General features: G+C 41.1%; 1 protein-coding gene across 3 annotated transcripts in view; it reads left to right on the top strand.

The window, feature by feature from the left end:
• kcnh5b (potassium voltage-gated channel, subfamily H (eag-related), member 5b) overlaps window positions 1-16883 on the top strand; it is a 183878-nt gene that overhangs the window by 46716 nt on the left and 120279 nt on the right. For all 3 annotated transcript variants that reach the window (XR_004895746.1, XM_031280412.2, XM_035994809.1), the window contains exons 7-8: window positions 11295-11452; window positions 15394-15665. Coding sequence is in view for 2 of the 3 variants with exons in the window: in XM_031280412.2 (XP_031136272.1) it covers window positions 11295-11452; window positions 15394-15665 (430 nt within the window). In the remaining variant the exon portion in view is untranslated. The remainder of the gene's footprint in view (window positions 1-11294; window positions 11453-15393; window positions 15666-16883) is intronic.

The raw sequence follows: 16883 nt of genomic DNA, 5'->3' as shown, positions 1-16883 counted from the left end.
AGAAGGTGAAGTAACCCCTAAAAACTTTGTCGTTTGAAGCGTTAAGCAGAAGTCATTAAACAAGAAGAATGTCAAACATTTGCTGGTTCCAACCATAGTATATATATATACTGTATCAATTAGCATATGTTTAGGTTATCCACTGTTGGTTGGACAAAATAAGCAATTTAAAGACTTTACCTTGGGCTCTGGGGACTTGTGATGGACATTCGTCACAAGCATTTTTCAGACTAAAAATTTATCGTAAAAATAGGTGTCTATCGTCTTAGTTTAGCATGTTAGCATGCTCTCATTTGATAGGTAGCACCAAACTAGAGTGCGGATCGGGCCGCATTTTTCTGTCCGAGCCCGGCCCGCGTCCACCAGAGCAGTAACCGAGCCCGGCCCGAGCCCGACAGGCAATAAGATATTTATGTCCGAGCCCGGCCTGAGCCGACACAGTTCTAATCTCATACTAATGACACAAGTATGTTTGTTTGTGTGGAAAGCTTTTATTAAGCAGCTGTAGGAAGGCATTCAGAAATGTCAACAGATGAGGTCATCAGCTCACACGGGGCAACAAGCGCACGTTACCACAGGCACACACCTACATAATAAGCTGTTTTAAATTTTAAATGTTCAATGCCTTATCGCGCTGATGTGACCGAGCCCGAAAATAATTTCTAAATATCTGTCCGAACCCGGCCCGGCCCGTCGGTTACCACCGGGTCCCGACGGGTCCCGACGGGCTCGGTTTGGGTATCCATCCTCTACACCAAACCCAAGTACAACTGAGGCTGTTGGAAATGTCAATAGTCTCGCAAGTATTGGACAAATTAACATTTTGACTTGACGCTCACCATCAAGTTGATTTGTTCAACCTGAGGGGAACGTGAATGTCTGAACCAAATTCTGTGCTAATACAATAATATTATAATACCAATATTACAAATATTTGTTGAGGCATTTTAGTGTGAACGAATCGGCCTGATCGTGGTGTGAGAGAAAGAGTATAATGGCAAGCTATCCAACAGTTGTTGACTTGTGGCTGGCTAAAAATACTGAAAGTAATATTCATTTTTCGCAACAGGTTGTTGTTCCTCATATAATGCAGTAATGCTTGACAAGGCGTCACTGTATAAGAAAGAAATCTATCAGATGGAGGCAAAAAAACACCACTAAGTCCATTAATTATATTTTGGGACACCTCAGAGTGCATTATCGTGCTTAAACAGGTCCACTTACCAAAGAGCAAAATTAGAAGTTTAACCCCTTCTTAAATTAGATTCTCCAGTAAGATACACGTACATTTTTGCAATGGTTACCTGCAGTTTAATTCACCTTGAGCAAGGATGTAGAGAAGTAGTTCAACTGTTGTGTGGAACTGTCTTTTTCTGTGTCCTGATGTATCTATTTTGAACACCTTCCAGCCAGTCAGAAAGCAGTGTTTCCCACGGCCCAGGTAAGATGTTAGTATACCTGGAACATCATCTGACAGCCTGGGATGGACTTTACAGTCATCCTGTGATACCCTATTTCTTTTACTGTAAGTTACAGTAGGTGCATAAACAAAGTGCGCCATGAAAATACATGTTGAGTGTAGCTGAGATGTGACGTTAGTAGCTGAAATATTTCTTTTTAATTTAGGGCCAGTATTGAGCCCATATGTCTCAGTTTAACATTGAGTGTTGAACGTCCTCCCCGGCATGTGTCTGTGTGTGTTTGTGCCTGCTCTGCTGCTGCTGCCCCACTGTGTCCTCCACCAGACTGAATGGCGTATTAAATTGTGGATCCTCTAGTCGGTGTCTGGTTGGCTGGCTGCGTCTCGGTTCGGATGTCTCTCGTCCTCTGGCCTCTCACCGCCAGTCGTTCATGGATTGGATGATATCCCACTGAGTAGAGTTTTCTGTTGCTGTCTTTTAAACAGCAGACAGCAGGGGGGGGTTAAGAGGAAATCAATGGCAGGTAAATTTCCAGCCACTAAAGAGGACACAGTCAATCTCTCTTCTCCTCTTTGCTAAAGTGAAGTTTTTGTTGCTGCTCTCCTGTATTAGCAGACTGGAAGAATAGATGGATGCTGACTGAGGGCAGTGTGTGGGCAGCTTAAGGTGCAGTGTGAAAGAAAGGCAGAGATTAATATAGACTCATTGCAGACTGAATTCCCCTGTGCCGTCTCTGATGGATGAAGCAGGCAGGAAGTATTTTTAGTTGTATTTTAATGCAGGTTTCAAGACACTGCTGCCAAGCTGGTGACATGCAGGCGCTGCCAACTCGCGTATGTACACTCTAACGCGTTCACATTCATGCCTTGTGAGGACTGTACAACACATGAAAGCAGAGCATATGTAACTTGTTATACTTTATAGCTAACTTTTTAACAAACTGGAAGCAGTGCAAATCTATTAAAAAAAGGATTTAAGTGAAAAATCATCATATAATCTCAGTAGTTGTTGGTTGATCCAAAACTCTCTAGGTCAAAACATGTTGTTGATTCCATCTGTTTGGAGCCGATACATGTTCCAGCTTCACGTAGTGGACTGAAGAGGAGGATGCATGTTGGGCTTGTAATGTTCGGCTCTGGGTTTGGTTTTCTGTTTGCTGTCAAACACAACTGTTGGTTGTTGGTCGGACTGCTTTTTAGGGGTCGACTGATACTGGTCTTCCAGGGCCGATATCAACACCGATTATTAGAAGTTAATGAAAGCGATAACGGAACCGATATGCATTTACAGTCAAAATGAAAATCTTTTAGTCCAAAGTAACCATTTTAAAATGCTACAAACTCCAACACAGAAGTTTGTTTAAATGCTTTAAGCAATTATGTCATAAAACTGAAAGTCTAAACATAACACACAGCCAATGAAATTAATGAATAAAACCAAAAACTAGCTTCCTGCTAACAGTTGAGTAGCGCATTTTTTGATACAGTGATACAGATAAGCTGCGATATAAGATAAGATAAACTTTGTTGTTCCACAATGTGGAAATTTAGCTTGGGCCAACCTCCATGCTGCTGCCATTACAACACGGTCTCACGGCAGTTCGTGAAATGGTCACATCATTTTTAATCTATTGATTCGTGTACACGGACACGTTTATCTCGTTTTTTTTTCTTCGTGGTGGTCAGCATCTATACAGAGGTTGGGTTTAGGAAAAGAAGAACGGGGAAAGGAAAGGTCACACGCGGGACATGATCCCCGGTCTCCGGGGTGAAAGTCCTGTGTTGTTTGACCTATCCACCACCCCGACCAACCTCCCTACGCAGATTTTCGGCATTTCATACTACTCACTACCGTAGTCGTGCTATGATCACGAAATATGCTTCCCATTGAAATACATTAGTTTAAAAAACGTGCTGGCCACCACGAAAAAAAACGAGATAAACGTGTCCGTGTACACAAATCAATAGATTAAATAACGTGACCATTTCACGAACTGCCGTGAGACTGGGTTGGCCATTACCATTACAAACATACATGTCGTACAGACATAAAACATACATACATAGATGTTATTGAACAAACAACATGGCAAGGTTCCTAAAACACTAATCCTTAGTAAAAAATAAGTAAATAATTGAATAGTAGTAAAACCAAAGAGATCCTCCCAGTCCGTCTTGACCTAAACATTCATTTATCTGCTATTTAAAAGCAAATTACCAAATATCTGCCCTGATAATCGGCCAGGCCGATAATTGGTCGATCCGTCCTGGCTTACGCTGTTTGCAGCTCTCAGATCTCAGCTATAAAATGTTACCTTAGCAATACAAAAGACATGAACACAACCTACAAGTTAGCCTATACAAAAATAGAGTTTTCCTTTAAAGTGTGAGAACTTTTTTTCTGTTTCTTCCTGTTAACATTTTGGAGATTCAGCAACACCTACACGGGTCAGCAGTTACGTCAACAAAGCAACTGAAGTAGTCGGGCTAAGCAAAAAAACAAAAATAAAAAAAACAATGTAAGATTCTCACGAGGAGTGCTGGAGCTTGGTCACGTTGCAGCAGAGGTGGTGTGAAAAGTGTGTGTTTGTGTGTGTCGGAGGAACACCCCGCGGGTCCTGAAGCCACCTGCTGTCACAGAGGAGCCCGGCCGGCTTATGGGAGCTCCCAGCGGGCGTCTGCAGGCGCCGCGGAAGCTCAGAAGGCTCTAATCCAGCCTGACCTTTCTGCGTGGCGCGCATGTTGCCACCGCCCCGGCCAGCCAAGCTGACAGAGCCGGGGGGACGCTGTGCGCCGTGCAGTCGGGGGTGGGAAATTAACACTGCATGCATGTTAACACAGAGAGAGGGAGGGAAGGATAAGAATGGAAAGATGGAGCTGAATGTGTCTGCTGGATGAGAGTCAAAGGAAGATTGGTGGATGGAAGGAAGAGGGAGAGAGAGAGGGATGAAAAGGAATGAGTTGCTATTAGGGCTGGGATGAAATGCTTTGGTCCCAATTCGATTCTTTCACGATACATTGGGGCCGATTCGATTTGCATTGCAATTTTCAAGTGAATTATGAGGTGAAAATGATTGATTTAAAAAAGTGAAAATATAGAATAGCAGAGTGGCGACAGGATGGATGGAAGATGTGATAATCAAAAGAATATGAAGTCTGTGGAGCTCAAATGGTATTACTATAACTTTATATTTTATATCAAAATACTGTACACAATGAAATAAATCAAGACCATATTTCTGTTGAGGTCAAAATTCTTTAGTGTCTCTTGCAGTGAAAAAGCAGCAACGTGTGTGATGTCTCTTTTTATGTCAGTTTAGTTCTGTCTGTTGCAGAGTACGACACCAGAAACAGCAAAGTTTGTTGCTGTTGGGTGAGTCATTGAATCTTTCCAGCGGATTGGTCTAATTGCTCTGTGTGTGCTGTTGGCTATTGATATTGCAGACGATAAACTTGCAAAACAAAAGTTTGTCGCCTTCAGGGAAGACTTTCAGCAGTGATGTTGAACTTTGAGTTGCCAAAATATCACCGTACCACCAATGTCTTATTACCTCATCATCGGCGATGGCTCTTTACATTTCTGATTGTTGGGGCTGTTGCTTTCTGTGCCAAACTAAGTTTCCCTCTCTCCCATCTATCTGATTGATACCAAAATAACAGCATGCGCTTCCACATTTTGGAAGCAGGCTTCCTGTTCCTAAAGGACTGCCATCTGGTTGGTCAAAAATATATTCCTTTATGCGGTTTAATTGGCCGTATGTGTGTTATATTAAAGTTTTTCATTTTCATATAACTTGTTTTTTGTTTCTATGAGTGTATATATATATATATATATATTAGAGATGCACCGATAGACCGGCCGGTGACCAGAATTGGCCGGTTTTCACGTGCTCGGCCATGACCGGCGACCGGCAGGTCAGTCTGACATATGGTGATTTCATGCCGGTCAATGCTCCAATTAACTGACAGCATAAGTTATACCAGTTACAGTTCTCAAGGACGCACGCACACACGGACGCCACGGCACGCTCTCTTTTTCCTTTCTCTCAACTTCTCCGCCGTGTGTGGCGCGTACCCGCTCGCGCTATTCTCGCACATGTAGGGAACCTCGTGGATTAACCTGCAACATGTCAGCTGTTTGGGAATTCTTCAGCGTGTGTGCAGAAGATAACAAGTTTGCAATATGCAACACCTGCAAGGAGAAAGTAGGGCGTGGAGGGACGACACCAAAAACCTAAATCACATTTTTTTAGTTGGATATTGGATGTGAAAAGAAGGAAATGGTTCTAACATTGCACTTTAGATGTGTGTGAATTTCCCACACCAGGAGTAATTTATATAGTTCTATTTTATAGTGATCCATTATCTGTTCAAAACATGTTATATTAAAGAAAAGATAGAAAAGAAATATTTGTGTGTGCTGTAAAGTGGTTAGAAAAAATGAAATCGGAATCGGCTAAAATCAGTATCGGCTGGCCTAACTCAAAGAAAATCAGAATCAGCCTAGAAAGTTGTAATCAGTGCATCTCTAATATATATATATATATATATATATATATATATATATATATATATATATACTATTCTAGTGGAAGATGGAGAGGTGAGGTGACACAATAATGATGCGTTCATGTCATATTGTATGGACGGTAATACAAGCCATTCACACAGCCTCCTGGTTGTAGTTCCGAGTAGGAGATGTGAGTTTCTGACATGCCATGTTAACTCACTCGCTGGGTGAATGAACTACAGAAGTGTGAGCAAGTCAATGGCTGCTAAACTGTGATAAAAAGATGGTATTAACAATAATACACCATTACATAAACAGTCCTAATCAAGGCTATAGTGCAGGCTCCGTTTATCGTTCTTTCTATTTTGCCGACATTGTGTGAACCCAGCATAGAACAGTGGGAATAGACTATTTTCATTACAGACATCTTGACCTGTCATAGCAGGGAAAGCACAGGTTTCAGGGCCCTGGTATTATGCATGCTGGCTCATTGAGTCATTGTTAATGTTAGTTACACTTGTTCTTTTCCTGCTGTGACAAGCCCAAATGTCTGCTGTGAGAAAGGGCTACTAGCAGGCGAAGTGAATACATGAAGTGAAAGGATGTGGAGGAGGCTGAGCGATGAAGCAAAACCAGTGAAAACAAATGTTTCTTTCTGTGCTGCTCATCTGTTTCAACATTTTACAACCTGTTGCTAATTGTCTAAGTCTACTAATCCCCACAGATGGTTTATATTTGATGTCTTACATTTGTCAAAGGGAGAAGAACAAAAGCTATTAAACCAAATGTATTTTGTGGTACTAAAATAACAAAAACGTATTCAGTTTACCCTCGTGTTTCAAATGTTGACAGGATTAGAAAGCTGTACAAAAAGCACCTTTTCTTTGTAGCGTTCGCTGCTTGTGGAAGGTTCTGCTCTCGGTGCAGAGTGACAATTGAAAACTCAATTGAAGCATGGCGCTGTTTTGCTATAAGCTGTGATGTTTTAAATTTTTAATGCTCACCGGATTGAGCTCTGAAAACATGTTAAGCTCCCAGTGCTGTCAGGAAGATGCAACAGTGTGTCCTGTGCTTAGAAAATAATGAGAGAAAGAGCCGGCGCTGTGAAAAGAGCTTCCCCGTGGACATGTAATCTCCGTCTATACGCCGTCCCTCTTCACTGGCCTCTGTTTGGATAAACAGGTGCTCACGAGCCATGGTTTTACATGCATTGCTCTTGACTCGTGCTCTTTTCATCTGTGTTGCTCTGTTCTGTAGCTACTTAAGCTAGAGGCATTTACATATGAGCTGGGAAGCGTCCGAGTCCCAGGGGAGGCCTTTGAAGCTGTGGCTGGAGAGAGAGGCGGCACAGCTGGCTGGCCCTGTGGCTTCAGAGAGAGGGGAATATAAGGAGTCTGAGCTGAGGCCAACACGCAGCCAAGACCTCCTCAGTCCTGTGCAGGGAAAACCCAGACCTGGTCAAGTCAAGATCAAAGAATAACCAAGAGCAAAAACCTATTTCTTTACCACTGTAAGAAATTACTAGGGGTTTTCTTTGGGATGCAGACCCTGCAGCACATGCAGATCCATCTGTAGAAAGATTTTCTTTCACTGATCTTCAGTGCTTTCAACTGGAGCCAGACCGATGTTATCGGCCGATATTAGGCATTTTCCAAACTATCGGTATCGGCATTTATAATGGCCGATAAATGAATATTTAAAATGCCCATATTATGAAAAAAATCACTTTTTCTGGGATTTGGGGTGTTATTTTGTGTCTCTGGTGCTTCCACACACATACAAACTTTGAAAAAAAAACCATCCATGCTGTTTGGAGTGAGATACGGTGTCCTGCCTTCAGTCTCCGGGTGAGCTGGTCAAAATCTGCACGGCTTTCTACGTCACTAGCTGAGATGAGAGGCCTAGGGGGCTAACTGTTAGCATGCTAGCTTGTTCTCAATGGCAAAACACTGCTACAACACACACAAATTCACCCTAACCTACAAAATAAATTGTATAGAACTACTTCCATGTCCCTGTTCTGCAGGTATTCCACACAAAGTTGGAAGTGCGCCCTCGTTTAGAAGAAGTCTCCCGGCTAATCCTGCCTTGAAACAGCTAGCTAGCTCATGTAGTCCTTACCTAGCTACTGAGCATGTGCGACTGACAACAAAGATCTTACAGAAGTTGAGAGGTCTCACTCTGTAGCTAAAACAGAGACCTGAACACAGGGTGAAAAGAGGAGCTGCAGCAATGTGCAGTACAACAAATATATGGTGTTTTTAGAAAATTAAACCATGTAAACCTTTTCTGGTACAACCTCTAAATACAATTATGAACCTGAAAATGAGCATAATATGGCCACTTTAAAAAAATAACGAAACCTGAGTGTTGGTGTTTCATAGTTTGTCCACCAGAGGGCGCTCTACAACGTCCCGGTTGGCAACACTCGTGTTTAACCCTTTAAGTTTCATATCTTACGTTTGTATTTTTATACATTTTATTTATCAGAACTTTAATATATTTTGATGTTCCTCTGTTCTGTTGTGACAATAAAACAAACAAGTTTATTTTTAAACTGCATTATCATATTATTTTAGGACTCATAAATAACTACAAATAACTAATGTTAGGGAAATCTGTTTATGTTTTGTTATGCGTTTTAAAAAAAATATATATATATATCGGCCCATATATCGGATTTTTAAATCACCAAATATTTGTATTGATATCGGCCTTAAAAATCCTTTATCGGTTGGGCTCTACTTTCAATGCTTTGGGACTTTACAAAAGAGCAAGCATTTGGTGCGACAGTGGCGAGGACAGTCTTCCTTTAAACAGACAGAAAGCTCAGACAGAACCAGGCTCTTGGTGGGCGGCCATCTGCCGCTACCGTTTGGGCCGTTGTTTTGTATTTTAAAGGCCCATCTAGGGACAGGCATTGCAAATGAGTTTATTTTGTTAAAAACAAAAAGATAAAAGATAAATTAGAGCAGGTGCATTTCAGCACAAGCAAGAAAAACCAACTCAAACTAAATAGCCTGCAAACATATCTTTCAAATTGATTGTAAATGATTCAAATAAGGATTCCCATGTTGAAAAAGGAGTAGGAAGAAGTTAAAAGAACTATACTATTAATGAATAATTCATATTCGTTAATATTTTCTATTAAATGCTGTGATGTGTGGCACAGCTTTATACTGCATACTTTTGTGTAGCACCTTTACAGGTTAGTGCAGTTTAAAGAGCTTCCCAGATGACTGACCCAATAACAGAAAAGACAAAACGGACAAAAACACTTTGAGACCCGTGCATGATTTAAATGACGATGTAATAAAATAGATTTAAAAGCTGTCATAACAGCAGTCTAGTAGTAGTAAAAAAAGAGTGAAATAAAAACTAGATTAAAGAACTAGATAAAATAGATTAAAAATAATGTAAATAATGTCCCGATTTGATTCTTTCACGATACATGGGTACCGATTACATTTGTATTGCGATTTTCATCTATCGCGATTCTAGAAGTATTGCGATTCGATAGTATTGAGTATTTCCTACTTTAACAAAAACAAAAGTTGAATAATAGACTTCTAGAGAAAACTAATAGTTTTCTAAGAAGAATGCACATCACATGTCAGTCAGTCTGACATTTATTTCATTTGTAAAGAAGAACATATCTTGGATTTTCTGCTTTCGCTCTTTTTTGCTGGAAACAGATATGATGTATTTGCCGTTGGTAGTACAGTATCAACAGAAAATATTTAGATCAATCAATGGTAAAAAAATAATAATATATTGATTCTAAGGAAAATAATCGATTTTAAAAAATCGTCGAAAAAAATCATGCTACATACGATTTTCCGATTTAAATAATGTGTATAAACCATTCCATGGTACCCTTTTAAAGTGACCAGTGCCATATGATTATGTGTATGCTCTGACGCTGGTCCGACATGATGAGAGCTCTGGAGGAAGGGTCTGTCATCAGTTTTATCATAACCTTAGTTAGGTTTTGCCATCCTGTATTATTTCTTTTCTGCTTTGGGTGACACTTTCCTGGCCAACGTGGAACCAACCATGTCCCAATCTTTGATGTGCCTCTGTAGTTAAGGTCCAGACTGATGTTCATGGCTTTTAATGGGTTATCTTCCTAATAGTGATTTGAAAGAAAGCAATGCATTATTAACTGTGTTTGCTTTCTCAGTTTCTGCTGTGACCTTTTCTGGTTTCCTCTTGAGCTTAGCGCTGCATAACTTGGACAAAATGTCATTTAGAAATCATTTTGATGGATGATAAGGTGTGGCTTGGCATGCAAAAGTGCCAGTTCTAGCTTTGTTTCATCAAATAATCTACTATATCAAATAAACAAATAAGTACATAAAAAAAAATGTTTTGATGGAATCGAATGTGACCAGTTTTAGCGCGAACCGTTAATTAGCTTGTAACGCTAGTCGTCGGGGCACTGGTAGAGAAAAAGATATCACTATTTCTACACCACTAACAAGGCTCAAAATAGCACCACACTTCCACGGTAGCATAATGAGGGTCCCTACATGTAAACCCAAGCATTGAGAACTTTGTAAGCAGTTTGCGCTAAAACTGGTCACATTGGATTAGCATGAAAACATATCCCAGAGAACGGTCGACTCGGTACACACGTGTTATTAACCCCTAGGTTAATTTAGCGCCAGAATTGTCCTTTAAGCTTCTGGTTGATGTGAGAATCTTAACACATTGGTATTACTTACTGTGTGGGTAGGTGTCTCTGCAGATACACTCATCTGTGTATTTCAAGTATTGGTGTTTTTTTTAGAAATGAATATAATAAGCACTTTTTAAAACCCAACTATTCAACTGTGGGCGGAATGAAAACAAACTGATCACATTGTTGTTGTTGTTGTATTTCTTCCCCCCCTAATTTACTTTCCTGTCTTCGATAAAAAGTTTGAATTGCTGCTTCCAGCTTTTAACACTCTCTGTTAACAGAGCGGTCTGTGATTACACGTAGTATATTATTACCAAAGAAACAAGGTGATAGGAGTCTTAGTGTTTAAACATCTAGCCTGAACTGTGAATGTAATTTGCTATTGTCAATTCTGCCAATGATCAGTTGTTGCCCAGTGAATGCATTCTCCTTTTACACAACAAACACCAACCCTTTCCCTGTAATAACAGACGTCTCTGTCTCTCTCTCTCTGTATTCATTGTTCTCTATTCTCTTTTCCTACCGTACACCATCCCTCCCCACATTTCTCTTTCCTCCTCTTCCGTCTCCTCCCTCCCTCCCTCTCTCCCACCTTCCTCTCCTCCCTCCCTCCCTCCTTTCCTCTCCCTCCCTTCATCTCCTCCCTCCCTCCCTTCCTCTCCCTCCTTCCTCTCCCTCAGGGCATCAGCAGTCTGTTCAGCTCCCTGAAGGTGGTCCGCCTGCTGCGTCTGGGCCGGGTGGCCCGGAAACTGGACCACTACCTGGAGTACGGAGCTGCCGTTCTGGTGCTGCTGGTCTGTGTGTTCGGACTGGTGGCTCACTGGCTTGCCTGCATCTGGTAAACTGTTTTACACTCACTGAAGGGTCTCTCATTTCTCCCTGCTTAGTGCCATTCAGAAGCTCCTGCTGACTGCTGCTGACTGCTTCCTAACCGTTCCTAATTGCTAATGTATGCTAAACATTCCTCCAGCCCTGCCACCTGTACTGTACATTTCAAAGCATCTGCTGCTCGGCTGCGTACTACATGCTTTGTTTAGTTTCCTCCATACAATATGCTAATTTATGTTTGCCCTGTAGCAAAACCCTTTCCAAATCATTCCTTAATTGCAAACAGCAATACTTTGATGCATTACTGCTCCATTTGAGGGTCTTATTGCAGGTCTTATTGTCTCATACATTTTAAACAGAGCAGCTTAATTGTTTACCTCCAAAGCCGCATTCACTTTTCATATTAAGTGAAAAGTGCATAAAGAAAGCTACCTTAATAACTAAATATTAGCCTCGACAGACCAAAGTGAAGCTCCAATGTTGTTCAGGCTCCTCAGTCTGCTCTGACATGAAGAATGAATGATTTCGCTTAAGTAGACGTCATATTTGAGGCGTTAAATTTGGATGTAGCGTACAGTATATGTTGAAGGATGTGCGCATAAATAATTGAAGGATTAAGGCATTTGTAATGTTTTTAAAGGGGATTTTGTCCTCTAGTGACTGCGGTTGGCATTCATGAAAAGCAGTTTTCATCACTAGTCAGGAAACTCTGTCTCATTTTATTTCTATACTACTAATTAGTTTTTTGATGGGAAATGTCCCTGAACAATATTCAGATTTTCTTTTGCAGGTTAAAAACAGTAAACTCCCAACAATCTTGTCCTAACCTTAACCTACACATGAGTGGTAGGAGTGGATATTGTAGGAAAATAATGAAATACGTCAGTTGATGTACTGCAGGTGAATTAAGTTTCAACATACGTTTTTCTGATTAATATATTAATAAAAAAAACATAATCCTGGCGGCTTTGTGTTACTACCAAAATGTACTTGTGGTTGCATATTGATGGTATGTGAACATTATTTCACAGAGACACAGGCAATTTTGAATGTTGGTGACCGTATGCATTTACAGAGGCGTGACCAGGGCATGGAATTAACACCCGACCACCCGCCAAATGCGGGTGAATTTTGCAATTGGCGGGTAACACTGTCAATCTACCTGCCACATTGGCGGGTAGCCAATGAGTATTGAGTGATTCAGACGCGTAACTATCGGTAAGCACGGTTGCTGGGCCCCAGCCGGGGCCCCCTATCGCATTTTCATTACTTACACAATCCCAGCATCCCACGTGCAGCCACTGACCAAGCGGGAGTGAGAACGGGTCAAATTAATTTCCTTGTTTCTGTTATGAGGACGAGATGTGTGTGACTCCAACATCTCACATTTACCAACAAAAAGTACAGCGAAAGACCGTGCAAAACATTTCAGACTGTCCTGCCTACCTGTATACATTTTAACATCAATGTACGCTGTAACAACTTTCAATCCTGTCGGCTGTCTGCAGCGGGCGGGGCTGTTGCTCCGTTCCCCCGCGACTGACGCCCACACACACAAACACACACAATCACACATGGTGGATGCAGGAAAAAATGCAGATGAGATGTACAGGATGACCTAAATTGAGGTCAGCTACGGTCGTTATTGTAAGTGCAATGATAAGTTAAAGTCCAAGAAGTACTTTATTAAACCGTATGAATGTGTGTCCCAGGCCAGGTTAGGAAATGAACTAACAATGTAAAGATCAACAAGCCACTGACAATGACAGATATGTTCATATTTGATTCATTCAATAAATTATTATTTTTTGTCTTAAATCCACCAGCCGTTTTCATATTATACCAACATTTGCAGCATCCTGAGCCTTTTTGGTAAGGTTCCTAATCTAAGCCCAGAGTAATTAATTAATAGTAATAAGTATTATTCTCCCCAAAACAAGTTTCCTTTTTATTTATTTTTTTATTTTTCAGAACTATACAAAAAAATTGCAACTTTTTTGCAACAACTCATGTGTTATGGTGCGCATTCACCAGTGTTTTGTTGTTGTTGTGGTCATCTCATCTCTTATATGCAGTGGCGTAATGAGCCAACACCGGGCCCCTATGCAGGATTATCAAGGCGGGCCCCCATACTACAGCACGTGATGACGGCGCAATGTCCACGAGTAGGCTACCATCAATAGGACAGGATAGGATCATAGAGACACAGCAATTCCTGTTTTTCACCTTTATGAGGCAAAAAAAAAAACTGGCTGGTAAAAAGTCCCTGTGACAGGTGGATTTAAAAATCCACCTGCCACTGTGGCTGGTGGTCAAAAAAGTTAACTTCATGCCCTGGGCGTGACAGTACCAGATATAGGCATTTAGCACAAAAAAAACCATTGACTAATATAGAGAAAATATGTCCATGTAGTCATGATATTATTCAAGAAGCTAAAGTAAAAAGACAGATTATAATTAAATAAATGAAAGAAAATATATATTAGAGATCTAATAATACGATGCAAACTATTGTACAGTCTGGGGCCAACAATGGAAACATTCGTAATCACTTCTGGAATCTTGAGTTGGATATTAAAGGGTAACTACTGTTTTTTTGTTCAACCTGGACCCTATGTTTTTGTGTCTAAGTGACTGATGGGAACAACAATCTTTGACATTGGTCCAGTATTAAGAGAGATCGCTGCAGTCAGCGGCGGAGAAACAAGCTACAATGTAAGTTAATTGTCCAGCTTGTATTTACCATCATAAAAGTGCTAGTTTTGCTGCTGACAGGCTCAGATTAATATTCTAAGTGTCTGACAACATTATGGAAAGGATTTCTAAGGAGGTCGACCTTTCTGTTAAAGAGTAAGATCCTTTTTTTAAACAAAAACATCTGCGAAATTGCGTTCGCTAAACCCACCAGACTCCATGTAAATAAACAGTAATTTTAGCATCATAAAATACACTTCATTCAAAGTCGACAGAAACAAAATAAAACTATGAAAAGACATTTTGGGTCGTCTTTCCACTTTTCCAACCATCACAACTCTAGTTTTGGTTGAAATAAACACATAGTTTACAGATATACATGTGAAAATATGTTGGCTCCATACACGCTAAAAGTAGGGATGTCCTGATTAGGTTTTTTTGCCCTCGAGTCCAAGTCCGAGTCATTTGATTTTCAGTATCTACCGATACTGAGTCCCGATCCGATAGTTCTATAATAATTCAACTTTATAATACCTCCAGACCGCAGACATACTCGCGCTTTCCGCTTCAAGCTGCTTCCGTGTTCTACTTTGCCGGCATTTAACCAATAGCGTCTCTGCAACAAAGTGATGTCACGCCGCACGCGTTGCTGTTTCTGTGTGGAGTCAAAAGGGTCTAACTCTGTGCCACCGCACAACTATAGATGTGTTAAAAAATAATGAGAATATATATACATATATATCCGAGTCCTGATCGGGAGGTAACGTCTGATTCCGATCAAGTCTGAAACCATGTGATCGGGCCCGATTTCCGATCACGTGATCGGATCTGGACATCCCTAGCTAAAAGTATTGTTTTTTTAAATGGAGTCTGGCGGGTTTAGCGCTAGCGACTTCAGAGCTGTTTCTGGTTAAACAGAAAGGTCTCAAAGAGGTTTTAAAGGTCTATCTCTGAAGGGATCATTTTCATAATGTTGTCAGACACTTAGAATATTAATCTGAGTCTGTCAGTGGACCAAATAGACGATGCACATTTTGCCCCATAGGATTACATTGCAGCCCGATCTGTTGTTGCCGGTTACAGCGTTTTAATACTGGACCAATTTCAAAGATTGTTGTTCTCATCAGTCACTTACACACAAAAACATAGGACCTTTCCATTTAATGCTTTTATCCAGATCTCAATCAGATGCATCAGTTTATAGCTCTGGTGTCACGCCTGCTAAACATACTGAAATTGAGATTTTGTCGTCATCAGGTACAGCATCGGAGACTACGAGGTCATCGACGAGGCCACCAACACCATCAAGGTGGACAGCTGGCTCTACCAGCTGGCTCTCAGCATCGGATCGCCCTACCGCTACAACACCAGCGGCTCCGGCCAATGGGAGGGCGGCCCTGGCAAGGACTCTCTGTACATCACCTCTCTGTACTTCACCATGACCAGCCTGACCACCATCGGCTTCGGCAACATCGCCCCGACCAGCGACGGCGAGAAGATCTTCTCTGTGGCCATGATGATGGTGGGATGTAAGTATGGGACACACCGCTGTGGGGGCAGCGCGCTGGGAGCCATGCTGTATCTGTTGTTGCAATTTTGGTCGATTCACAGAATGAAATGGCACACTAGGCAATTTCAGATATCGCTCTACTGGCTAGCAGTGTGTGTATACGGATAGAAAATCCACTTAGAGAGTGCTGCTGGTGGAGTTTATGATTTATTGATGTTTGAAGCAATGTGATGTGCTGTGTGAAAGTTTCAGTACTTTCTGGTTTTTGCCATGTTAGTGGTGCAGCCGGAGCATTGCGATGTGGACTGGTCAGTCCAATACTTGTGGAAATTGACATAAAGTGCAGTTAAATATTCCCGGTCCCAAGAGAATGTTTCTTACACACGGAATATTGTGTGCATGTTTGCATGAGATGTCAGGACCACATTCATGTTCCCCGAAAGCTGGACAGTGCTCCAAGATGGTGCAGCAACAGATTGTGTCTTTTGTCTTTTGTGTTTCTGGGCACACAGAGAGTGCTTTGGACTAAATTACCTATACGCTTAAGCATGGCTTTTACATTTTTATTTGACTGAAATGAACATGTTGCATTTTTCCATGGCCTTCTGCTGGTGCCTCTATAAGGTCAAACTAACCAGTCTCTAATCCAGATACAATCTATCAATCTATCAAGTGCTACTCTAAAAAGATTCTACTGCTGGTAAGGCTCTAAAGCTCTACTATATTTCCTATACATAGAGGAAGGTTTTCCTCCCTGCTGTCGCACTAATGCGCATGCTCATGGGGGAAAATTATAGTTGTGATGTTTGGTGTAGACCTACTCTACACGGAAAATGTCCTGAAATACCTGCTGTTATGATTTGACGCTACAAATAAAATCTAATTGAATATATTTTGCATCTGCGTCAGGGTGACGGGTAGAAATAATTCCCTCTGCACAATTTGAATTGTGTTAAAATAGGCTACAGCGATTTTCGTATCTTTTCTTCTACAATGTTCAAAACAGTGAATGATCGTGTTTTTTTGTTTTTTGACTGTAGCGTATGCAATAAAGTAAAAGTCGCGTTCTCGCTCTGATTAAATGCAGATGCATACCGTACATCTACAAACAACAAACGGCGACGAGCAAGCGGGAAAGTCAAAGCCCAAGCCATGGCGACACAGGGAAACATTGTGAATTACCTTGTGATACATTAACGTTAATGACACAAACACACACCCAGATGCCATATGTGAT

The sequence above is a fragment of the Sander lucioperca genome, chromosome 18 (genome assembly GCF_008315115.2).
Source record: "Sander lucioperca isolate FBNREF2018 chromosome 18, SLUC_FBN_1.2, whole genome shotgun sequence".
NCBI lineage: Eukaryota > Metazoa > Chordata > Actinopteri > Perciformes > Percidae > Sander > Sander lucioperca.
The sequence above is the reverse complement of the archived record's forward strand: the minus strand, read 5'-3'. Positions and strand labels throughout refer to the sequence as shown.